Raw genomic sequence first — 27,540 nt, 5'->3', positions numbered from 1 at the left:
TCTCCCCTTGTGAGTACGCAACGTGGGCCTGTGTATAGAGGTTGTAAAGATAGTTTGATGTCCTCTGTGCGTGACATGGGAACAGGTATTGAGATCCTGAGACACAAAAGTAGAGGCTGTTCCCAATGTGGAAGGCTGGTTGGAGTGGATCAGGATTATGCAGTCTCTGAGTTGATGTATGAAATCAGGCTGATCTTGATCTGGTGATGGCAGAGTATTCGAGTTCACAAATTCTTCTGGTAGACACAATGCCTCACTGTACACTAGCTCAACCGATGAAGCATCTAAATTTATAAGTGTTCCTGAGGCCCAGTAGCACCATGGTAAGGGCCTTAGTCCACTCAGTGTCATGGCTCATCAGTGCTGCTTTAAGTGAGTGGTTTTATGTCTCAGTTATCTTTATGGTGGCTGGGTCATAGCTCATCATTTTGTGGTGGATTGTGCCACAAAATTTAGCAAATTAGGTGAATAGATGGCACTGAAATTGTCGCCATGGTCTGTCATGCTGTGCAGGGGGAAGCCAAATCATAATGCTCAGTATGATACAAAAGCGGTGGGTAAAGTTTCCACTGAAATATTGTTGGCCGGTGCAGCTTCTGGCCAGTAGGTTAAATGGTCTATCACCGTGAGCAGCATGAATTTCGAAATAAACTTAAACTAACACAAATTATAAATGGAACAGCATATTAATTAAATGCCTGCATTTCAGTTATGCGTAAACAAGTATGAATTTTGAAATAAACTTAAAAGAACACAAATTATGAATGAAACAGCATATTAAATAAATGCCTGCATGCAATTTTTTTTTTTTTTTTTGGACAAGAAATAAAAATTTTAAAATGCACTTTCACTTATGTGCAGTTTTGTAAGCACTTCTTGTGCCACTCATTCAGCACTAAGGCTCCTTCTTGCACTAATTTTTTCTGTCGCACTACACATGCTCACACGGATTTTAGCATGAAGTATTGATCATCTGACATCAGTCTTTTGACCAAGTGCCTCACAGAAATCGTGTCTGCCTCTGAATTCCAAACCTCACAGTGTATTGTGACAAATATGTCTACAATGAAAGCCAGAAGTAGAAACCTGTCAACAAACCATTTCCCAAAACCAACCAGGATCCTCGCTAAAGATTCTCTCCAGCGGAAAACGATACTTTAGGAACAAAGTCACAAGGCAAACAACTGAATCACAGTAAGCTCAAATTCCCACAAGTTCTATTTAATTGATTTAAATCCATCCTTCCCATCTCCACGCACCAAAATTGCGTGCTCATAAAATTACAATTTTAATACTCTTCAAATTGACCACTAAATTCTTTGCCACACTCTTATACAAAGCATAAATCAGTATATATTTTACAAAAACCCACAAGGTCACTGACCTCCACGCATCGTCAGTGCCTAAAATTCCCCCTTTTGCACACATAGAGTGCCACAAGAAACCAACAAATTACTAATGAATTCCCAAGCAAACATAAATTGTCCCTCCAAACTTACTACCACTAATTACAGATTAGAACAGCTTTTCACTTCTGCCCTTTCTCTACATACCCTTAGAAATTTTAAACTTCTCTCATTTCCACATATGCGGCAGCAACGACCGTAACATTCTACCGTACCAACACCAATAAGTCTCACTAGAATCACACTCCTCCTTCGTATACCAATTTGTACGAACATCATTACACAAACTATCCCCACCCATACCATTTACTTCAGCCCTCTCTAAATTTTCTGTTACTTCTTCCACACATTTCGTCGATTCACTACCCACAGCATGCACAACTTTACTGTTTTTCCCCTCCAAAATATCGACACTTGCAGCTTCAACAAAATTACACATCAATTCACTGTTAAACACTTTATCTTCCTGAAATAATACATTGATGCCTAAGCCATCATCACCATAAATATTCATCTCAGCAACCTTATCTGCTGATACACCATTTAACTCACTACATTAATTCACCTCAGAAATCTTACTTTCCTCCATCGACAAATTAACTTTACGTGAATCGTACACAACTTAATCCTCCGCCGCTACATTACACAAATTACTGCTACCTTGTCGTACAATTTTTGGACTTCCAGAGTTGCTACATTCCACTGTGATCGGACAAAAATCAGCACACACTGCCACTTCTACACACTTTTCATCCAGATTATCCTCCGATCCTAATTTACATACATTCTCACATTCACACTCTGACAAACGTTTTAAATCCACACATTCATCAAGAAGTTTCATTTTGCCTTCATTTGTGACTAGAAACACGTAAATTCCTTCCTCCGAAGTATCAATAGCAGTAGCTTTTACATCATTACATAAATTACCATTGCTCTGTTCTTTTGAACAGAAATCATCTACCTCCGCCGATACATTTTTAACTTCAACTGCTGGTGACCTATGCGAAGCCTCCCTTAGTAACATTGACGCTTTCCACCAAAACACAGTCACCCTCACTTGTGCGCTGTCCCCGCCCCACTGATGAGTTTTATTATTTACGTAGTTCGGCTCTGTCTTAATGTTGACTACATTCATCGAGTGAAAGAGGGGACGGCGCAGCTTATGAAGAAAATGTCGCCTATGGTGATCATTCACCAGCAACTGACACTGTCTGACTGCTTCTCGTAATAACTTCTATTCAGAACTCCTTTTTTACAATAGTTACAGCGATTTATTTCTGGTACCTATGTGCAGTCGGCTCTTGAGGTACCGCCTACTGCATTACTAGCCGTTAAATTGCTTCTTCCTACTTTCGCTGTTATACACAAATTCCTCATTATACATTCTTTGTTTTTTTTTTCTCCGAAGTCCAACAACTGCCTTGGAGGCCGCCGTGACTCTGGACCTCCATGGAGTGACGTCATCAGCCTCACTGTGTTTGCTCCACGGCAGCCCGCTACTTGCCATGTCAACGAAAGTCCACGCAGGTTGCTGGCTCGGTGTTTGAATGATCTGCACATGTAAAAACCAAATACTTCCGCAGTATTTATGCACGTAACTAACAAATCCTAGCCCGCAACTCAATTTTGTCATTTAATTAGAATTTGTGCTATGCCAGGGGAGATAGATGGCGCATGCAACAGACCACTTGTCGTCTGTTACACCACACTTGCAGCTGGTGAGACCAAAGCTACTCCGCCTTCACTAACATCAACACTTTTCACTGACTCACAAATGCTTGCTACTACAACCCCTTCCTTACTGCAATTGCTACTGTTTGCCTCTTCAGAACTCTCCACACAATTTGCTTTCACAAAATTCATCTCCTCTTTAACTTCTTTTTGAACCATTGAATCTTTTAATTTGTCACCATTCACACACTCATTCATTACACATTCATAACTTACATCATTCCCCGCAAATTTATTCCCATTACTTTTACTTAAATCTCTCAAAATCTATACTTCCGCTGTTCGCGCCTGCTTTTATTGAAGTAGCTTTCCTCTGTAACATATTCCATATTACATATTTGTTGCCTTTCTCCAAACCTATCAACATTTCTACCATTACCATTATCTCCAGTCCTATTCATCACTTGTTTAGATTGCCATCCCCAGACCTGAGATGTGGCGAACATCAGTTTCCCAACCGGTTGTTACGCGATTGCACTTCGTGTGAATTTCCCCCGTCAAATCTGCGTTTTTTACTCGGATCCCGTTCACAGAAGCTATCACTCCTGTTCATTCTTAAACCATTCTGCTCATTCCAGCTACTATCTCTCTGAGAATTTCTTTGATTTCTCTCATAACTATTATTTTGGTGGTGATTATTTGAAATCCCGTTTTGATAACTACCACTCGGTTTGCTCTGAGGTTTGAACTTCAAAGCCCTCTCTAATTTTTCCACAAATTCTAGAAATTCGTCCATGGAATCACATGGACTATGGACAAGATCCCACTGCCGTAATCGCCTTTTTAACATGGCGATTTCTGTTAAAACCCCCAAGGGATGTTTCACATGCATAAGCTTGCCAAGTTCGCACTTGCAAAAATCACTTATCATCCCATTACCATACTTGTAACTCAGTTCGTTTAAAAATTCATTTTGGATCTGTGTCTGTTTTGTCTTGCTCCAAATTTTATTAAAAAAACACTTTTAGAACTCTTCGTACAATTCGCACGAACTACGTTTAACATTTGCCCAAGACTGAGGGTCTTCCCTCAAATGCCATTTAATGTATTTTATTTTTGCTTTGTCCGACATGTCATGAACAAAACCATCCCTACGAGCAGCCAAGAAATTTACTAGGTGATATCTCCTGTCATCTGTGTTACAGGTCACAGATGCGGTATTTCCTCAAGGGATATTTACAACCGCCGTGGTCTGTTGGGAGGCTAAGGAATTTAAATCACTTTATATCTGCTGCAATTGTTTTTTAAATTCATTTTCACTAGTAACACTGGACTCTATATATCGCTTTTATGAGAATCTTGCACTTTTATACGGTCGCCTACCTTGCCCCCAAGTTCCGTCTGTATCTTATCCATTTTTTCTCCAAGGTCTATTTCTGCTGATTCGATTTTAGATTTTACTATTACAACTTCATCTGTAATTTTCCACATATCCACTTGGACACATTTTAATTTGTCATCAATTACTTTTTCAAGGTTACCCATAATTTTTTCAACTTCCTCTTTCACAGTGGAACCTATTTCAGTTCGCATTGCATCCATATCTGTTCGAATTCTTCTGATATTATTTGCCATTCCCTGGATCATTTGCATTAACTGAGACATCATATCTCCCCCACATTCATTCCCCTTGATTGTCTTCCTACTAGTTACACTTTCGCGCTTTGATTTCGGACTAATCGGCTCACTTCCGTTTTCAGGAGACTGTTTTATATTCGTGAGACCTATAAGTGGAGCTTGAATTTCAGAGTTAAACACTGTTTCAGTATTTGCGCAGGCACTTATCTGATTTAAGATGGTTCCCTCTGCTATGGTGATGCCGTCGGTTGTAGTGGAAGTCGACATTGAAGACTGCCCTGGAGTACTCAGAGAAGCTGCTGTCGTACCGTTGTTGATCTGCATCTGCCACTGAAATTGCCTGAAGTAATTGTAGCTGCCGCCGATTATCGTGTGTTACAACCGTCTCTGGTACTACTGTCCGTTAAATGTTCTAACCGCTACTGTTCCCTGCACGCAACTTATTTAGACTCGGAGCCCCCACACAAATTGCCTTTAACATGATAGATTAGGACATCTATTGATAGCATGTGTTAATTGTGAAAATTACTGCGTAATTTCGCTATTTCCAGAAACCTACTTGTGGAAAAAAATGGTTTTGCAAAGGTTTTTACACTTTGCTTAGTATGCTGAATAACAGAGAGGAATTACCACTTTGCAGGACCCAAATCCCAGATGAGACGCCAATTGCAGGACTCCAAACAAAAAAATGCATGAAATGAGTGGCCTTCAACTATGTACCGTCCGATTCAATGTTGCAATATTAAAAGTTTTGACCAGTTTTGTTGTTTAGGGGTTGGGATATGTAGTTGCCACATTTCAGGCCAAATACTGCTGAGTCTACAGTATACAATAAGAATACACACGCAAATCGAATGGTCGAAGGTTTCTATCACTCGGCAGTTTTGAATTATGAATGTAACACATAAATTTATGAATGAAAGATTGTAATTAAATAAAATCTGCAGGTACTATTTTAATGACTTTAAATGATGAGTGTGATAGTAGAAGTACTTTTGAGAATGTGGTATATTTCTGCAAAACACTTATTGGTGTTGAGGGTCCAGCAATTAAATAAAATATAAGTTGAATAACAGGGAAACAATAGATTCCTACTGCACATAATTAACTATGAACAACAACATAGCTCATGAAATATTCACTTCTAAGTGCACTCTACATCTTCACTGTAGAAGCCACGGAAATCTCCCAAGTGCACAAGTCGACACTCCGAAGTATTTCTATCTGCCGCAACCATGCCCAAAGCAGTCCACTCTCCAAGTCCTTTCCCCAACTGTGCGTCCATCGCACCGTCGCGTCCAGCACTTCCGTGTCCGGTGTCATATTCTCCAGCACTTTTCACCCAAACTCGCTTCCATCCAGACTCCCCATTCACGAGCGCTGTGATTGGCTAGAGCACTCACGCCATGTCTTCATGCCAACGCACCCACACAAACATAATGAAACACATTCTAAGTAGTGGATTTACATTTAAATAACTTGAAATTATATAAATATTCCTACAGCTGGACCATAAACACACTCTAACTCACATTATTAGATACATAAACAAATTAAATAAACATATAGAAGAGGAATAGAAAAAAAGGTAGTAATGTCACTGTGCTTTCTAACACACAGTAAATGTTTAACCAATTTCTTATGAATAATATGTAATATATATTTACTGTATGGTTAAATGATGATGGCGTCCTCTTGGGTAAAATATTCTGGAGGTAAAATAGTCCCCCATTCGGATCTCCGGGCGGGGACTACTCAGGAGGACGTCGTTATCAGGAGAAAGAAAACTGGCGTTCTACGGATCGGAGCATGGAATGTCAGATCCCGTAATCGGGCAGGTAGGTTAGAAAATTTAAAAAGGGAAATGGATAGGTTGAAGTTGGTGTGGGAATTAGTGAAGTTCGGTGGCAGGAGGAACAAGACTTTTGGTCAGGTGAATACAGGGTATAAATACAAAATCAAATAGTGGTAATGCAGGAGTAGGTTTAATAATGAATAAAAAAATAGGAGTGCGGGTAAGCTACTACCAACAGCATAGTGAACGCATTATTGTGGCCAAGAAAGAAATGAAGCCCATGCCTACTACAGTAGTACGAGTTTATATGCCAACTAGCTCTGCAGATGATGAAGAAATTGATGAAATGTATGATGAGATAAAAGAAATTATTCAGGTAGTGAAGGGAGACGAAAATTTAATAGTCATGGGTGACTGGAATTCTAGAGTAGGAAAAGGGAGAGAAGGAAACATAGTGGGTGAATATGGATTGGGGGAGAGAAATGAAAGAGGAAGCCGCCTGGTAGAATTTTGCACAGAGCATAACTTAATCATAGCTAACACATGGTTCAAGAATCATAAAAGAAGGTTGTATACATGGAAGAATCCTGGACATACTAGAAGGTATCAGATAGATTATATAATGGTAAGACAGAGATTTAGGAACCAGGTTTTAAGTTGTAAGACATTTCCAGGGGAAGTTGTGGACTCTGACCACAATCTATTGGTTATGAACTGTAGATTAAAACTGAAGAAACTGCAAAAAGGTGGGAATTTAAGGAGATGGGACCTGGATAAACTGAAAGAACCAGAGATTGTACAGAGTTTCAGGGAGAGCATAAGGAAACAATTGACAGGAATGGGCGAAAGAAATACAGTAGAAGAAGAATGGGTAGCTCTGAGGGGTGAAGTAGTGAAGGCAGCAGAGGATCAAATAGGCAAAAAGACGGGGGCTAGTAGAAATCCTTGGGTAACAGAAGAAATATTGAATTTAATTGATGAAAGGAGAAAATATAAAAATGCAGTAAATGAAGCAGGCAGAAAGGAATACAAACGTCTCAAAAATGAATTGACAGGAAATGCAAAATGGCTAAGCAGGGATGGCTAGAGGACAAATGTAAGGATGTAGAGGCTTATCTCACTAGGGGTGAGATAGATACTGCCTACAGGAAAATTAAAGAGACCTTTGGAGAAATGAGATCCACTTGTATGAATATCAAGAGCTCAGAAGAAAATCCAGTTCGAAGCAAAGAAGGGAAAGCAGAAAGGTGGAAGGAGTATATAGAGGATCTATACAAGGGCGATGTACTTGAGGACAGTATTATGGAAATGGAAGAGGATGTAGATGAAGATGAAATGGGAGATACGATACTGCATGAAGAGTTTGACAAAGCACTGAAAGACCTGAGTCGAAACAAGGCCCCGGGAGTAGACAACATTCCATTGGCAATACTGACGGCCTTGGGAGAGCCAGTCTTGACAAAACTCTACCATCTGGTGAGCAAGATGTTTGAGACAGGTGAAATACCCTCAGACTTCAAGAAGAATATAATAATTCCAATCCCAAAGAAAGCAGGCATTGGCAGATGTGAAAATTACCGAACTATCAGTTTAATAAGTCACAGCTGCAAAATACTAATGCGAATTCTTTATAGACGAATGGAAAACCTGGTAGAAGCCGACCTCGGCGAAGATCAGTTTGGATTCCGCAGAAATGTTGGAACACCTGAGGCTATACTGACCCTATGACTTATCTTAGAAAATAGATTAAGGAAAGACAAACCTGCATTTCTAGCATTTGTAGACTTAGAGAAAGCTTTTGACAATGTTGACTGGAATACTCTCTTTCAAATTCTAAAGGTGGCAGGGGTAAAATACAGGGAGCGAAAGGCTATTTACAATTTGTACAGAAACCAGATGGCAGTTACAAGAGTCGAGGGGCATGAAAGGGAAGCAGTGGTTGGGAAGGGACTGAGACAGGGTTGTAGCCTCTCCCCGATGTTATTCAATCTGTATATTGAGCAAGCAGTAAAGGAAACAAAAGAAAAATTTGGAGTGGGTATTAAAATCCATGGAGAAGAAATAAAAACGTTGAGGTTTGCCGATGACATTGTAATTCTGTCAGAGACAGCAAAGGACTTGGAAGAGCAGTTGAACGGAATAGACAGTGTCTTGAAAGGAGGATATAAGATGAACATCAACAAAAGCAAAACGAGGATAATGGAATGTAGTTGAATTAAGTTTGATGATGCTGAGGGAATTAGATCAGGAAATGAGACACTTAAAGTAGTAAAGGAGTTTTGCTATTTGGGGAGCAAAATAACTGATGATGGTCAAAGTGGAGAGTATATAAAATGTAGACTGGCAATGGCAAGGAAAATGTTTCTGAAGAAGAGAAATTTGTTAACATTGAGTATAGATTTAAGTGTCAGGAAGTCATTTCTGAAAGTACTTGTATGGAGTATGGCCATGTATGAAAGTGAAATGTGGACGATAAATAATTTGGATAAGAAGAGAATAGAAGCTTTCGAAATGTGGTGCTACAGAAGAATGCTGAAGATTAGGTGGGTAGATCACATAACTAATGAGGAGGTATTGAATAGAATTAGGGACAAAAGAAATTTGTGGCACACCTTGACCAGAAGAAGGGATCGGTTGGTAGGACATGTTCTGAGGTATCAAGGGATCACCAATTTAGTGTTGGAGGACACTGTGGAGGGTAAAAATCATAAAGGGAGACCAATAGATGAATACTCTAAGCAGGTTCAGAAGGATGTAGGTTGCCGTAGGTAGTGGGAAATGAAGAAGCTTCCACAGGATAGACTAGCATGGAGAGCTGCATCCAACCAGTCTCTGGACTGAAGACCACAGCAACAACAACAGTATATATCAGATATAAACAAAGACATAGATGAATAAATATGTTTATAAACATGCTGCTACTGTTTTTTCATGTAACTGTGGAGTACTTATGGCCTGACACGATTGATAGTAATCAGCCACTTTTACCTCCAATAACTCATGTACTATTCAAGTTACATGCCTGTAATTTATACCAATTTAGGTTTACACTAGTATCTTTCTAAAGACATGTCTATTGATGAAATCGGATGAAACATTTAGATTTTGGAAATTCATTGCTGGGTGTTACTTGTATAATTTACCATCAGATACTAAACTTTAAACTAATAAAGATATTGAAAATCTGATTACACCATCAGAATCGTCGTGCAAATAATAGTAATGTACATGTTTCTTTTTGAGGTATCATGATTCATCTGGCTGCTATTAATTTCTATACGAACTGTGAAATGTCTGCCATTAAGGTTTCACAAAGTCCGCCACCGTTGCCCTCCCAGCACATAGCGTCACCAAGGAATTCCCAGCCACGTGCTCGATGGACGACGTGCTCCGGCCGCTGTGAATCACCACGCGGATGCTAACGAGCTTGGCCGTGCCGCGCAGTCCTTGCGGTGGCCACCAACTCTGAACTTGGTATATTTCCAGGGTGCCGCAACTCATCCTTTACCTCACAAGTGCCCCACAAACCAAACATCATCATCATCAATGTGTTTGTCAAGGTGTTGGTGCCCATGACTAGACATCTGTGTTTTAGAACCAAGGAAGCATTGATTGAAAGACCTGGCAGGAGACTGTAAAAAAGATAAGAAGTCCACACCAACATTGGGGTACAGTACATTGGCAATAATAATCTTCATTCTAATTCAAGACTGAAGTTTAGATGTAAGTTGATGTAACCGTAAGTCTTAATGGAAGGTCCATTCACAGTATAAGGGCAATTGCCATTGATATTCTGCCATGGCAGATGACAAGGAGGGTAAACTGAGAGATCAGCACTGAGAGATCAGCTCCTGTGTCAATGAGAAACTGCAGCTTAATAGAGTGTTGTGTTATAAACAATTGATGGGGCTGTGCAGTTCGCAATTGATCGCCATCACTGCTGGTTTCTGCCAGTGTTTCCCTTGTCGCAGGGTGGTTGACACTGCCGAGCTTCAGCTCCAAATTTGATACCAGTTGATATTCTCCATGGAGGGCCAACACTTGTTTCTGCTGAAAGAGCATTGCTGTTGCAATGCTTGTGTGAAGCACCTTAATTGTAGGGCCACAAGTTGCTTAGAAAGTTCAGTTACTTGTATTTGCAGTGCTTCCAGAGAAATCTCTGTTTGGCAGAGAGGGTTGTGACGCCCATCAAAGGATACATCACAACTATTGTGTCAGCTGTCTGAACTGGGGTGTTGAGGTTACCAGTGCAGACAGTGAGTATTTTCTGTGTGCCCACAGGTAGGCATGGCAGCCAAATATTCCACAAAATATCGATAACTGCATTGCCTGCCAATGTGTGAACCTGATGAAGTAGTTGAGATGGTGTGCAGTCACCAAGTTCTCCAGTTCGGAGCAGTTTTTCGAGTCATTTAGCTTCTGACTGTGACAGATGCATGCTTGATAGAGGCATAGTTTTCAGTCATTAGTGGTGAAGCTTAAATGTCTCGTATTTCCATAGCCATTTGCTTGTTAAGTGCAGCCACATAACTGTATTTACTTTAGTCAGAGATGATGTAGGGCAAGACAAATTGGCTCTCAAGTTGGATGAACCACAGTACTGGATTAGCTGACTGGAAGGGTGGGGGTTTCACCACAGTCATACAAAGGATCAAGTTTGTTGCCGGTAATTTGAGTACTTGTTATGGGAAACATTGAATACTTATGAGAAACATTGATTACATGATGCAGTTGTTCATGGGAGAATTTGTGCATGATGCAAAAACGTACATATGATGTGTTTTATCATTTGGCATATGATGCAATCATTCCAGTGGCATGATTCAGAAACTCAGAGTCACTATATGATTTTGAAAATACATTTTTTATATACACAAAATAGTAGTTAATTACAATAAGTAGTCATAATCATAAGACTGCTAAGAACATATAGTCACTACTTTATTTTTAGCATGGAAGACCAAAAAGTTTACACTCTGCAAATCAGTTATGTAGCAGATAATTCAGTGTTCACATTACTGTCCACGTAACTATTATTCAGTGCTATGTTCCAAGTGAACAAGCAGAGATGAATGTCAAAACCCATGTTTCTGATGAACTACAAGCAGCACTGAAAGGCACAAAATGAGATATTGTCATTGTTGTGAGGGACATAAACACAAAAGTGGGCACAGAAAATCTTGGGATGGGACTTGCAATGGGAAGATGTGGAGTTGAAGAGGCAAATACAAATGGTGAATTTTTTATGGAGGTATGTGGGAACAGCAAGGTAGCCATAGGAGGAATACGTGTTTCCACACAAAAATTTCCATAAAAACTTGTGGGTGTCAACCAATCACAGGGTGCAGAATCAATTGATTCAGTTCTGCAAGTGGGCAATGTAAAAGATTGTTGTTAGAGGTTAGGGATAAAAGGGGAGCAGTGACCACCTTTTGATGCTACCTAAAGTGTACTTGAAATTAACAGCTACAAAAAATAAATCTGATGTCTATAAGAAGCCATTCAATACCTCACAAGTAAAGGTACCTAAAAGATCAAACAGAAATTTAGACTAGAACTGCAAAATAGATATAAAGTACTCAATATGATGGGGGATGGATTAGAAAAACAATGCCACTGCTAAAAGGGCAGAAGGTGTTCAGAGACAGTAAAAGAAAAGACTAAATGAGCAAGGACATGTGGGAGAAAGTTGGTGAAAGAAAAAAATTCAAAGTATAAATGAAAATAATGAAGGCAAGGAGGGAAAAACTGAGCTCCATGTAGAGTATACTAGAGTAGATCAAGAGATGAAAATGAGTGCAAGATTAGACTGAAGGAAATGGTAAAATGATCTTGCAACATGAACTGAGAGAGCTTCAAGCAAAGGAGACATGAAGGAGCTTTACCAGACCACAAGAATACTAGGGAGGTAGAAGGGACCAATAAATTGCACAGTGAAAAGCAAGTTAGGAAACTGCACAATGGGAAAGACGGCATGAAAATTTTGAAAAGGTGATGATAACTGCAAGAATCAACAGGGTGGTGCCTTGCAGAGAGCAGATAAAAGTTGCTCTAAAGCAAACAGAATGTTGTCATGCCCCTGGGTGCAACAATATTTCACTAGAACCACTGAAAGAAGAAAGACAACATTAGATTTATTATGCCCTGTGTTTGAGGAGATCTGGAATAGAGATGAAATGGAAGAAAAATGGAAGACAGACATTAATAAAACTTCTAAAAAAAGAGAGACATCACAAATTGCAATAAGTGGAGAGAGATCATGTTGTCATCCTTTCCTAGTAAAGTACTGTTATGAATCACCCTAAACAGGACAGTGTATGGAATATATGGCTAGTCTACAGGGCGTTTCACAATCCATGTTACACACTTCTAGAGGTTGTAGAGGGTACCTAGTAGCTCAAGTTTTTCATAGGAACCCATTTCCAGAAATGTCATCCAGTGACACTACAAAGCATCAAAGTTATAGGCACCGGCATTTGTAAGTGTACGTACGAGGTCTATTCAGAAAGTAAGGAACGTTTCCGTCTGACACTGCTAGGCACATGACAATCGCATTTATTTTGGTAGGTGCATGCTCGGCAGCTCAGTCGACATCCATTTGTGACAGTGGGAATGTCTCTGTACGTCTAATTTTTTTCAATATTCAAATTTGAAATGTGCGCTGCGATTGAAAATCCCGTCAGTTGTGAGGTGCATTCTGTGATATGGTATCTGTTGGCAAAAAACCTAAAACCTATAGAAATTTATTGTGATCTGTGTGAAGTACACGGAAACAATGTAGTGAGTGAAAGTTCCGTCTGGAAATGGTGCATTTGGTTTAAAAATGGCCGAACCAATGTTCATAATGAAGAGAAGAGTCGACACCCGAGCATCTTGTTGCTAACGTTGATGAAACGATTTGTGAAAACCATCGCTTTCCAATAATGGAGCTTTTTCTTTCTTTTCCACAAGTTTCACGGACTTTGTCGTTTGAAAATGTCACTCAAAAGCTAGGCTACCACAAATTTTGTGTACGATGGGTGCCCAAAATCCTTACAGAGCACCATAAAGAACAGCGAATGGGGGCAATGTTGACATTTCTGGAGGCCTACCACAAACATGGTGATTTATTACTGGATCTGATCGTAACCAGTGATGAGACTTGGGTGAAACACGTCAATTGCGAGGCAAAATTACAGTCCATGGAGTGGGGGCACACAAGGTCCCCCCAAAAATCAAGAAAATGTTTGCAAACCTTGTCAGCAAGGAAGTTGATGGCGACAGTGTTTTGGAATAGGCAAGGTGTGCTTCTTATTGATTTTCTAAAACATGGGGCAACCATAAATTCTGCCTGGTATTGTCAAACTTTGCACAGCCTTAGAAGAGCAGTTCAAAATAAACGTCAAGGAAAACTGACATCCAAAATTTTGCTTTTGCTCGACAATGCTTGACCTCACATGGCCAACTGCACTAAAGAACTCCTTAATTAATTCATATGGGAAATTTTCTTTCATTTGCCCTATGGCCCTGATCTTGCACCAAGCGACTTCCACTTGTTTCCCAAGATGAAGAACTGGCTTGCAACACAGCACTTTGATGACAACACGGAACTCCAGGCAGGCTTAACTCACTGGCTGAAGTCTCAGGCAGCAGAATTTTATGGTGAAGGTCCTTCAAAGCTTGTCCACCACTATGATAAGTGCCTGATTGTGTTTGGTGACTATGTGGAAAAGTAGTATGCCAGTCACTCTTTCAGAAGTATATAATAAAATTTATTTCTTGTACTTAGTTTTTATTTTTTTTTTAATGCCAAAATGTTCCCTACTTTCTGAATAGCCCTCGTATATACAGGGTAAATGTATCAATTTGAGGTAAGAGTCCTGTACTGGAAATGAACGAGTTGAAATTTATAAGCAAAAAGCATTCTGATACTTCTAACAGTGGAATACATGTACTGGTGCTGTTGCTAAGATTGCAGGGTAAACAACTTTCAGAAGTGGTAGTATGGACCAAAGCAAGGAAAACATGTCCAATAAATACGGGCTCTAAAATGCATTCCTGAGAAACTGTGAGTACTTGTTCATCTTAGCTGCTGTGAAACACACCTCCTCTATTGAACAAATGCTCATAGCTTTGAAGGTATGCATTTTAGAGTCCATGTTTAGTGGACATTTCTACATTGTTTTGGTATATACTACCACCACTGAAAGTTGTCTAGCCTACAATCTTAGCATAAGAACAACAGTACCAAAGCATATATTCCACTGGTAAGGGTATTAGAACAATTTTTGCTTATAACTTTCAACTCGTTCACCTTCAATACAGGGACCCTTACCTCAAATTGAGACATTTATCTTTCTCCATCATCCTATAAAGTTTGTAACATCATCACGGAATCACTATGAGTATACATGCGTTTATAGGCAATAGTTCTGTAGCATCATTGGATGATGTTTCTGGATGTAAGTTCCTATGTAACACTTGATCTACTAAGTGCACTCTACAATCTCTAGAAGTGTGTAACATGAACTGTGAAACACCCTGTATATGTAGCGTTCATAGACTTTGAAAAGACATTTGACTTAGTGTCAAGAAGAAGTGTGTGGAAAATCATGTCAAATTATGGTGCACCATAAACCAGTGTTCATCAGACTGCAGTCAACAGACCTTGAACTAACACTAAGAACTTCTTAAGAGTGTAATTTTCCTGCTTTAAAACAAACAAAAACACACACAGATATAGTAATATATTTTAGATGTACTTAATTTTAACTGAGATTGGTGAATTCGAGCCTGAGTTAAGTAAAGTAGGTTGTTTACCTCAGGGCAGAGGAGTAAGTAGTACGGCCATTGCAGAGTTAGAGGATGTGAGAGGGGGAATGTTTTATTGTTTGTTGTTCAGTACTGGCAACTCACAGGTGACTTGTGCTGACTAACTTCTGTGGTATAAATTTTGACGCCTGGAGGTAACATATATTCATGAATGTGCACTGTGGAGATGGTCATCTTAAAATAAGGTACATGTTTGTAGGAAAGAATATGAAGTTAAATTAAGGCTGTTGTAGTACAATGCAGTGACCAGAAGAAAAGTGATGTTCAATACATTTAGTAAACATCTGTGACTGTCTCTCATACTGCATAATGGCTTTAGATTGCTCACATAGACAAACCAACATACTTCGTCAGGCGATTACAGTGTCACAACTTTAGGGTCAATGAGCTTGGCAGCAATATGAAACAGTGAACAACTGTCATGAAGTGTTCCAAATGGTGCTTACTTTTAACAATCAGTACTTGGTGGCTGGCAGCCAACTTATTGCAGCAGTACTATGCGCTAGTCTATTAGGCACTCTTAACTTATTAATTTAGTAGTTTATCAATTAATTATAATTAATTTTACTAAATCGAATAAGTGAAAAGATAGAAAAGGAGCTGAGTGAAGGACAGCATTGGTTTAGGAAAGGAAGAAGCACGATCGACCTGATATTTTCTATCCGTCAACTGATGGAAAAAAAGTTGGGAGTATAACAAAAGGGTGATAATGGTTTTTATAGACATCAGAAAGACATATGACTCAGTTGACAGGGAAAGACTCTGGGAAGAAATGAAGAAGATAGATATTGAAGATGGATACATTAATGTTATAAAGACAATGTACAGAGGACACAATTGTAGAATTAGAACACCATTGGGGAACTCTGAATACTTTGAAATAAAACGAGGACTTAAGCAAGGAAGTATTCTATCTCCTGCACTTTTTAATGTTGTGATGGAGGGAATGAATAGGGCAGTTAAAGAATAGTAAAAGAAAAAGACAAAAAGATGATTTTTGCAGATGATATGGTAATATGCGGTGATAAAGAGGTAGATGTACAGTTACAGCTTGATGTGTGGAAGGAAATAATGAAAAAGTATGGATAAAAAATAAATAAAGATACGAGTGAAGTAATGGTATTTGGAAGAGGGAAAGGATCAACGGAAATATTACCTTGAATAGAGAACCCCTCAAAGTGGTAGAAAGTTTCACTTATTTAGAGAGTGAAATATCTAGGGATGGAAGAATAACTAACGAAATTAATAGGAGGTTACAGAAGGGAGGCAATTTCTACCTAACAATAAAACACCTGATTTGGAATAATGAAGTTTCAGAAAGAGCAAAACTCCTTATGTATAAGAATTATTACATCCCTATTGTCACCTATGGTGGTGAAACATGGACAATGACAGAAAGAGACTGGAGCAGACTGCAAGCAGGGGAAATAAAATTTCTCAGAGCAGTTAAGGGAAAAACAAGAGTGGACAGAGTAAGGAATGTAGAGATTAGAAAGGACCTTAAACAAGAAAGTATGAGAGAAGAAATTGAAAGAAAGAGATTAAGATGGTATGGGCATTTTAAGAGGATGCATGGGCAGAGACTCCCCAAAATTATGGAAGAACTTACGATGGGTGGGAAAAGACCTAGAGGGCGCCCAAGAGCATGGTGGAAAATGGAAGTAGGAATATCTGTAGAAAGGAGAGGTTGTGACCTGGTAGCAAGTGGAGGAAGAAAAGTGGTGGGAGGACCAAGCCAAATGGAGAGGACTCATCAGCACCCAGAACCAGCAGTAGCTGGAGCGAGATTCAGATATACAGGGTGTTACAAAAAGGTACGGCCAAACTTTCTGGAAACATTCCTCACCCACAAAGAAAGAAAATATGTTATGTGGATATGTGTCCGGAAACGCTTACTTTCCATGTTAGAGCTCATTTTATTACTTCTCTTCAAATCACATTAATCATGGAATGGAAACACACAGCAACAGAATGTACCAGCGTGACTTCAAACACTTTGTTACAGGAAATGTTCAAAATGTCCTCCATTAGCGAGGATACATGCATCCACCCTCCGTTGCATGGAATCCCTGATGCGCTGATGCAGCCCTGGAGAATGGTGTATTGTATCACAGCCGTCAACAATATGAGCAGGTTGCGTAGACAAGAGCTTTCAAATGCCCCCATAAATGAAAGTGAAGAGGGTTGAGGTCAGGAGAGCGTGGAGGCCATGGAATTGGTCCCCCTCTACCAATCCATGGGTCACCAAATCTGTTGTTGAGAAGTGTACGAACACTTCGACTGAAATGTGCAGGAGCTCCATCGTGCATGAACCACATGTTGTGTCATACTCGTAAAGGCACATGTTCTAGCAGCACAGGTAGAGTATCTCATATGATATCATGATAACGTGCTCCATTGAGCGTAGGTGGAAGAGCATGGGGCCCAATCAAGACATCACCAATAATGCCTGCCCAAACGTTCACAGAAAATCTGTGTTGATGATGTGATTGCACAATTGCGTGCGGATTCTCGTCAGCCCACACATGTTGATTGTGAAAATTTACAATTTTATCACGTTGGAATGAAGCCTCATCCGTAAAGAGAACATTTGCACTGAAATGAGGATTAACACATTGTTGGATTAACCATTCGCAGGAGTGTACCCGTGGAGGCCAATCAGCTGCTGATAGTGCCTGCACACGCTGTACATGGTACGGAAACAACTGGTTCTCCCGTAGCACTCTCCATACAGTGATCTTGTCAGCGTTACCTTGTACAGCAGCAACTTCTCTGACGCTGACATTAGGGTTATCGTCAACTGCACCAAGAATTGCCTCATCCACTGCAGGTGTCCCGTCGTTCTATGCCTTCCCCAGTCGCGAGCCATAGGCCGGAATTGTTCCGCACTCCCTAAGACGCCGATCAATTGCTTCGAACGTCTTCCTGTCGGGGCACCTTCGTTCTGGAAATCTGTCTCAATTCAAATGTACCGCACCACGGCTATTGCCCCGTGCTAATCCATACATCAAATGGGCATCTGCCAACTCTGCATTTGTAAACATTGCACTGACTGCAAAACCACGTTCGTGATGAACACTAACCTGTTGATGCTACGTACTGATGTGCTTGATGCTAGTACTGTAGAGCAATGAGTCGCATGTCAACACAAGCATCGAAGTCAACATTACCTTCATTCAATTGGGCCAACTGGTGGTGAATCGAGGAAGTACAGTACATACAGACGAAACTAAAATGAGCTCTAACATGGAAATTAAGCGTTTCCGGACACATGTCCACATAACATCTTTTCTTTATTTGTGTGTGAGGAATGTTTCCTGAAAGTTTGGCCGTACCTTTTTGTAACACCCTGTAGATCAATTAATTATAAGACTAATACACATATGGCCCATGGTGCCACCCCATAATGTCAGTATTGTCTCGGCAGCAAAAATGTTTGATGACCACTGCCTTAGTTTGTTCCAATGCTGCCTTATGTAGCTAGGGCATCTGTGCCCGCACTAAACATGCTCGTGGGCAGGGGCAGGTGGTGTAGGCTACCCATCAGATGGTGTCTCGCTTATGCATAACCTGCTTGGCCACCCTTGACTCCCGGCATTCATTCGGTGGAATACGATCATGTACACTGTGTCCCAACTGCAAGACTGCCTGCGCATCACGTGTTTGTCCACCCCTGCCCACCTGTGCCTGTGCCCATCCAGCTGCTCCTGGGAGGGCATATGAGCTGAAACAGCCTAGTATATACCTAATAAGGGCATCGAAATAATGCAGGAACTGTACAATAGACCAAGGGAAACACATTACATATTATCTTGGCATATTGGTGCTTGATTATTCTTGAATCTTTAACCTTGTCTGTATGATATGACAAGTTTCATCAGATTTATCATCTCAGTGGCAGGTCATGAGCAGTTTACACGGAGACGTCCTTTCACTCTACCAAAAAGTGTTGTATATAAAGTTGGGTACTGTAAATTTGGGTACCTATTAAATACTGTATGTTGACTCAGTGCTAGTCTGGTTACATCAAAGTAACACCTCTCTCCTACTGTCCAGTTACTCCCAGAGACACTCCTCTGTATTTAGCCATCTGGAAGACAGAAACTGATTTAGACAGGCTACACAGGTTAGGTTTGGTTTCCAGAATAAACCTTAAAATGAGAAGTGGAGTTTATTTGAAATGCAAGCTCCTGCCAAACGACTTAATTGACAATGACTCAGTGCTAGAAGGCTAGACCCCTGCCTTTTGTCATTGTGCTCTTGCTGGCTGACCTACTCAGGCAAAACAAATCTCATGGTTTGTCCTAGAGGTTCAACCTACCAGTACCTTTATCCCACTTACCTAGTCCGCAGCTCGTGGTAGTGCGGTAGCGTTCTCGCTTCCCGTTCCCGGGTTCGATTCCCAGTGGGGTCAGGGATTTTCTCTGCCTCGTGATGACTGGGTGTTGTGTATTGTCCTTAGGTTAGTTAGGTTTAAGTAATTCTAAGTTCTAGGGGACTGATGACCATAGATGTTAAGTTCCATAGTGCTCAGAGCCATTTGAACCTACTTTCCTAACTCAGCAGACTCCCATTCACATTTTAGTCAGCCAGCATCTGGAAGAGAGAGAGAAGAGAGAGAGAGAGAGAGAGAGAGAGAGAGAGAGAGAGAGAGAGAGAGAGAGAGAGAGAGAGAGAATGTCCTAACTCAGCAGACTCCCATTCACATCTTAGTCAGCCAGCATCTGGGGGGCAGGGGAGGGGGGGGGGAGAGAGAGAGAGAGAGAGAGAGAGAGAGAGAGAGTATGGTAGAGAATAGAGAAAAGTGTAGCCACACCCCACAATCTGTTTCCAAACTGAAACCTTCTTTCTACAGTTGAGGGTACATTGTGAAAGTTTCATTCTGGATTGAGAGAGTGACCCTAAGCACATTTTCCTCCATAAGAGTCACTCAGACTCTGTTTGGAAAGAGAATGAAGCAAAGGTTCTTGGCAGTGAAAAATCTCCTGGTTGTCATTGTGGGGTCAATTGTTCTCTTATTGAAATGTTAATAATTGGATTGCATAGCAGTTTACATCAGTAGCATTATGTGACATGCTGTCTGCTGTTGCCTGGGCCTTCATAATGTGACAGAAACCACATTTCATAGGGCACGCTGAGACAAAAATGGACAGCATGTTGCCAACAGGACTGCTGATGCAAGACATTCTGTTGTTTGATTGTGAACATGACACACAGAAAAATTTGAACAATGATAAACTAAAAACTAAAATTCTGTACTAGATTAGCAACAATTTTCATATGTTTTGTTATATATTTTCACTTAGAATTCTGTGAAAACAGAAGTTCTGCCTCATTTTGCTAGCTTATCAATTGCTCAACAGAGGCATCATTTTGAGAGGGATGTCAGTCAGATATGAATCATTCCTTTAAACTGTATTTTTTACCAGGAATTTACTTCTATGACACTAATTAATTTGCAGTGACAGACTAAATTTGGGCTTAATTGATTACTTTTTCCAGATGTGTCTCAGTGAATAATATTGTTTGATGGAAGTAGTCTCATTTTATTCCACTACTGTTGCCATTTGTAAAAAAGTTACATTGATTATATTTAGCAATGATGTCTATATAGTCAAAGATATCTGTTTAATCAGAATGTAATTTTGATTTATTCTTTATATGACAGGCTAACAAACTCATAAAAGCTATGGCAATAGCTCATAAAGCAGAGCTAGTTGCTCTCCAAATATCTTTACTGAATTCTGTGCCTGCAGGCCAGTTGGTGAATTTATTGATTAACTTGACTGCAATGGAAGTTTCTGATGTGATAGTTAACAAATTGAGGTAATATTTTCGTTGTTGGCTATCTTCTGATTGTTTCACCATACTATGATAACTCTAATAGTGATATAGATAAACTCGTCATTCTGTATTACAGCTTCCCACAAGCTTGCATTTTAGCCCGGGCTTACAACCATCCAACTGACTGGGGAGCAGTGCTGTACCAGCATTGCATTGTCAACAGAGAGGCAACATATTTCTCAGAATTTACCCACAGCATGACACTCACAACTGCTCATGTAGAGGATATAGCTAGAAGGTGAGAAACAAAATAATTTTCTCGGAACTTTTTCAGTAAGAGTGTATGGTTGCTTTATGTTCCACTAGTCATGTGTTGCTTTAAATGTTATCAAGACAACTTAGGTAACTGTGTTGTGTGTGCTAGTTTAAGAAACATCAGAGTAATATATTTTCTTAATTTCGTTCATCATATTTGAATTTTCAGGAAAGCTTTTAACTGTGTCATTCATGATTTAAATAATGAAAACTGCAAGAGCTACTTATTTTTTTGATGCTTAGCACAATGCTTTTCCAGAGTTTATGCTAATTTCCTAGTGCATTTGTGCACTTGTTTACATGAATTTCTAACATCATTGACATTTGAAAGCTCTCAAAGATTCATTTTGTCTGATTTTCTGATTGCAGTCTAACTTCAAAAAGATGCAAGGAAGGCAGAAAATCACAGTGCAGATATCATCAAACATATCCATGTAAACAAATACACAAAAGCAATTGAAAACGAGAATAAATTCTTGAAACACATTGTGCTAAGCATAAAAAAATAAGTAAATGGTACAGTTTTCATAATTTAAATCATGAATATATTTTCTGTTTGTTGTCCTCCACAATGTTGAGAAATGACTTCACATAACTGTGTATGTTGGTGCTAAAAGTATTCTTTAACAAGGGACCAGTTTCACTGAGAGTCCATTTCCTAGCAGAATTTTCTAGTAGAAACATCATGAATACAGAGACTGCAGGTGTAAAAGGATGCTATGTTTCAAAATTGTAGCAAAAATACAAGCAATACTTGCAGCTTGTGTTAACAGCGAGCATTATTGTTTAATATAATGACATTGAAAGAGAACTCAGTAGCATACCATGTTACGTGATGTTTCTAAAATCACAGTAATAGCTTCCATATAGTCGTACAAATACAGATTCTGCCAAGATGTCAACTTCTGCAACTGATGCTGCTTCCGCTGTATCACAACAATATTATGTTAACAGAATCTTCTGTCGGTTCTTGGTAGAACAACATTATAATAAATGTAAAGCACTAGTTTGCTATTGTTCTACAATATTGTAGAGCAAAAGCAAACTGGTGCTTCTCGTTTATCACAACGATATTATTTGAAAACTGTTATGGGACTTGGTAGATAAACAAAAACAGGTATTATGCTACACTATAGCACGGCAGTTTTAAGTGGGGAGTGTTTTTAACTAGGTTTTGTGTAAGATACTGGTAGATGGATGGATGGATATGGTGTTATGGGCGCTCAACAGTGTAGTCTTTAGCACCCGAATAGCGGTAGAGGTCAGGCCAACCATAGCAGACAATTGCACAGTACACTATCAAATGCTTTGTGTACTCCAATTTGCTTTGTGTTGTGAAATTTTTTTTTTTTTTTTTTTCTTATTGTGATGAGGTTAATCCTGGCGCATTGAATGCAACTCTCACCACATCAACAGGAATCAGCGATCCTGATGACTGTTATGTCGGTTTTGCTTTCGTGGAAGCACAGAACGCAGACATAGGATGGCAGTCTTTCCAGAGGGAGCTTGGACTTATTCCCCTGCACTGCTCCTCTTCCCTCAGGCAGTCTCAGTTCCCGTTTCTTGACAGCGGCAGCCGACTGCCACAATATACTGTCTGCATATAATGCATCACTGTCTTCACCAGATTGAAATGATATATTATACATATGTGAAGCAGCTTTACTGAAAACAAGCATGAAGTTAATATTGTTTCTGGGGAGTGGGTGGGGATCGTAAAAAGTTACAACTCCTGAGCTGCATTCCAGTGACAGGACTATTTCATCCATCATATGCTTTACCTACTAGCTGTTTTCATATTTTGTGAATAGTTCTAATGAAATTAAATTGAGTTTTACTGATTTGTTTTTAAAAATGAATACTTGGAGCATATGCATCAATATGCTCTTGAGAGTCATTTATAGAGACTGGTGTATTTGACCAGAAACAAGTTGTACCAGAAAGATATACACTGATCAGACAGAACTTTATGACCACCGACCGACTATCAATATAAAACTGTCTAGGCAATAGCAGTATCACCTGGTGAGGAATGACTGCTAGTCAAACACATGCACGGTGCACGTAGTACCAGTGAGCATGCTGTCAATGTGTAGAATGAGGAAGGCGCGCGATCCACCTGAGTTTGACTGAGGGCAAATTTTGATGGCCTGGAGGCTTGACATGAGCATTTCTGAAACTGCATGACTTTTCAGTTGGTTGAGGAGTGCTGTAGTTTCTTCAAAATGTGGTGAAACCAATATCAAACCATGTCCAGATGTCGTGGGGTGGGTGATCACTCCTCATTTCAGATGCAGATGATGTAGGCTGGGAAGACTGGTAAAACAGGACAGGCGGTGAACAGCGGCGGTACTGACGTCAGTCTTTAAAGCTGGGTAGAGTACAAGTGGGTCTTAACACACTGTGCACCAAACACTCCTACCGATGGGCCTCCACAGCTGATGACCCATGCATGTGCCAGTGTTAACAACATGACGTCAGCAGCTACGAATGAAATTGGCATGTGGCCATCGACACTGGATGTTGGCGCACTGGCAGAGCTTTGTATGGTCTGATGGCTCCTGGTACCCTCTTCATCATGCTGGTGGGAGGGCATGAATCCAGTGACCTCCAGGGGAACAAGTCCTTGACATCTGTACTGCAGAACAAGCTGGTGGTAGCTCCATTATGCTCTGGGGAATATTTGTGTGGGCATCCATGGGTCCAGTGGAGCTTGTGCAAGGCACGATGATGGTCAGGGAGTATCGCACACTGATTGCAGACCACTTACATCCCTTCATGACAATCATGTTTCCCAATGCCAGTGGCATTTTCAACAAGATGACGCACTATTCACTAGGCCAGGTGTGTGATGGAGTGGTCACCAGACCTGAACCGAATTGAATACATCTGGGATGTGATTGAATGTGGTGTCAGAGCTCATCGTCCCCTTCCCCAGAATTTACGGGAATTAGGTGACTTGTGTGCAGATGTGGTGCCAGCTCCCTCCAGCGACCTATCAAGGCCTCATTCCTTCCATGCCCTGACATTTGGCCACTGTTATCCACGCCAAAGGTGGACATACCGGCTGTTAGGTAGGTGGTTATAATGTTCTGGCTGATCAGTGTACATTGTTCTTAAAGTTCTGAAATAATCTCATTGTAAATTGAGATGTTTGAGTTTCTGATTATTCTGATTTAACCAACTACTCGCTACTATGTTAAAATTTCATTCATATCATACCAGCTTCAACTTGTATGTACTCATCTTCTGTGCTGAGTACTTACATGCATTTACTGCACCATATTAAATTTTTCCAAAAGTGAAGGCGACAGTGCATCATTCAAAACTAAATCCATCTGCTAACATTGCAAGGACTTAACTTATGAGATTAACCTAATATTTATCATGGGACCATCACCCCTCACCCCCATGAACCATGGACCTTGCCATTGGTTGGGAGGCTGGCGTGCCTCAGCGATACAGATGGCCGTACCGTAGGTGCCACCACAACGGAGGGGTATCTGTTGAGAGACCAGACAAACATGTGGCCCCTGAAGAGGGGCAGCAGCCTTTTCAGTAGTTTCAGGGCTAACAGTCTGGATGATTGGCTGATCTGGCCTTGTAACTCTAACCAAAACGGCCTTGCTGTGATGGTACTGAGAACAGCTGAAAGCAAGGGGAAACTACAGCCATAATTTTTACCGAGGGCATGCAGCTATACTGTATGGTTAAATGACGATGGCATCCTCTTGGGTAAAATATTCTGGAGGTAAAATAGTCCCCCATTCAGATCTCCGGGAGGGGGGGGGGGGGACTACTCAGGAGGACGTTATTATCAGGAGAAAGAAAACTGGCATTCTATGGGTCGGAGCGTGGAATGTCAGATCCCTTAATCGGGCAGGTAGGTTAGAAAATTTAAAAAGGGAAATGGATAGGTTAAAGTTAGATATAGTGGGAATTAGTGAAGTTCGGTGGCAGGAGGAACAAGAATTTTGGTCAGGTGAATACAGGGTTATAAATACAAAATCAAATAGGGGTAATGCAGGAGTAGGTTTAATAATGAATAAAAAAAATAGGAATGCGGGTAAGCTACTACAAACAGCATAGTGAACGCACTATTGTGGCCAAGATAGATACGAACCCCACGCCTACCACAGTAGTACAAGTTTATATGCCAACTAGCTCCCCACATGACAAAGAGATTGATGAAATGTATGATGAGGTAAAAGAAATTATTCAGATAGTGAAGGGTGACGAAAATTTAATAGTCATGGGTGACTAGAATTCGGTAGTAGGAAAAGGTAGAGAAGGAAACGTACTAGGTGAATATGGATGGGGGTAAGAAATGAAAGAGGAAGCCGCCTGGTAGAATTTTGCACAGAGCATAACTTAATCATAGCTAACACTTGGTTCAAGAATCATGAAAGAAGGTTGTATACATGGAAGAAGCCCGGAGATACTGAAAGGTTTCAGATAGATTATATAATGGTAAGACAGAAATTTAGGAACCAGGCTTTAAATTGTAAGACATTTCCAGGTGCATATGTGGACTCTGACCACAATCTATTGGTTATGAAATGTAGAGTAAAACTGAAGAAACTGCAAAAAAGGTGGGAATTTAAGAAGATGGGACCTACATAAACTGACAGAACCAGAAGTTGTAGAGAGTTTCAGGGAGAGAATTAGGGAGAAAGAAATACAATAGAAGAAGAATGGTTAGGTACAAAGAGGAGGGCTAATAGAAATCCTTGGGTAACAGGCTGGCAAAAAGGAATACAAACATGTCAAAAATGAGATCGACAGGAAACGCAAAATGGCTAAGCAGGGATGGCTAGAGGACAAATGTAAGGATGCAGAGGCATATATCACTAGGGGTAAGATAGATACTGCCTACAGGAAAATTAAAGAGACCTTTGGAGGAAAGAGAACCATTTGCATGAATATCAAGAGCTCAGATGAAAACCCAGTTGTAAACAAAGAAGGGAAAGCAGAACGGTGGAAGGAGTATATAGAGGGTCTATATAAGGGTGATGTTCTTGAGGACAATATTATGGAAATGAAAGAGAATGAAGATGAAGATGAAATGGGAGATATGATACTGCGTGAAGAGTCTAACAGAACGTTGAAAGACCTAAGTCAAAACTAGGCCTCAGGAGTAGACAACATAGCCTTGGCAGAGCCAGCCCTGACAAAACTCTACCATCTAGTGAGCAAGATGCATGAGACAGGTGAAATACCCTCAAACTTCAAGAGGAATATAATAATTCCAATCCCAAAGAAAGTAGGTGTTGACAGATGTGAAAATTACCAAACTATCAGTTTAATAAGCCATGGCTACAAAATACTAACACGAATTCTTTACAGACGATGGAAAAACTGGTAGAAGCCAACCCTGGGGAAGATCAGTTTGGATTCCATAGAAATGTTGGAACACGTTAGGCAATACTGACCCTACAACTTATCTTAGAAAATAGATTAAGGAAAGGCAAACCTACGTTTCTAGCATTTGTAGACTTAGAGAAAGCTTTTGTCAATGTTGAGTGGAATACTCTCTTTCAAATCTTGAAGGTGGCAGTGGTAAAATACAGGGAGCAATAGGCTATTTACAATTTGTACATAAACCAGACGGCAGTTATATGAGTCGAGGGGGCATGAAGGGGAAGCAGCGGTTGGGAAGGGAGTGAGACAGGGTTGTAGCCTAACCCCAATGTTATTCAATCTGTATGTTGAGCAAGCACTAAAGGAAATAAAATAAAAATTTGGAGTGGGAATTAAAATCCATGGAGAAGAAATAAAAACTTTGAGGTTCGCCTATGACACTGTAATTCTGTCAGAGACAGCAAAGGACCTGGAAGAGCAGCTGAGGGGAATAGACAGTGTCTTGAAAGGAGGATATGAGATGAACATTAACAAAAGCAAAACAAGGATAATGAAATGTAGTCAAATTAAATCAGTTGATGCTAAGGAATTAGATTAGGAAATCAGACGCTTAAAGTTGTAAATGAGTTTTGCTATTTGGGGAGCAAAATAACTGATGATGGTCAAAGTAGAGAGGATATAAAATGTAGACTGCCAATGGCAAGGAAGGTGTTTCTGAAGAAGAGAAATTTGTTAACCTCGAGTTTAGGTGTAAGT

At 40.2% G+C, this 27,540-nt stretch overlaps 1 protein-coding gene across 1 annotated transcript in view; it reads left to right on the top strand.

Moving 5' to 3' along the window:
- The window catches only part of LOC124798902 (spatacsin), a 369,496-nt gene that overhangs the window by 337,032 nt on the left and 4,924 nt on the right, over positions 1-27,540 (top strand). Inside the window, exons 33-34 of the mRNA XM_047262433.1 lie at positions 20,993-21,150; positions 21,245-21,406. Of these exons, the coding sequence (XP_047118389.1) occupies positions 20,993-21,150; positions 21,245-21,406 (320 nt within the window). The remainder of the gene's footprint in view (positions 1-20,992; positions 21,151-21,244; positions 21,407-27,540) is intronic.

This window comes from Schistocerca piceifrons, chromosome 5, assembly GCF_021461385.2.
Source record: "Schistocerca piceifrons isolate TAMUIC-IGC-003096 chromosome 5, iqSchPice1.1, whole genome shotgun sequence".
Taxonomy (NCBI): Eukaryota; Metazoa; Arthropoda; class Insecta; order Orthoptera; family Acrididae; genus Schistocerca; species Schistocerca piceifrons.
Note: the sequence above shows the minus strand (reverse complement) of the source record. Positions and strands in the feature narration are given on the sequence as shown.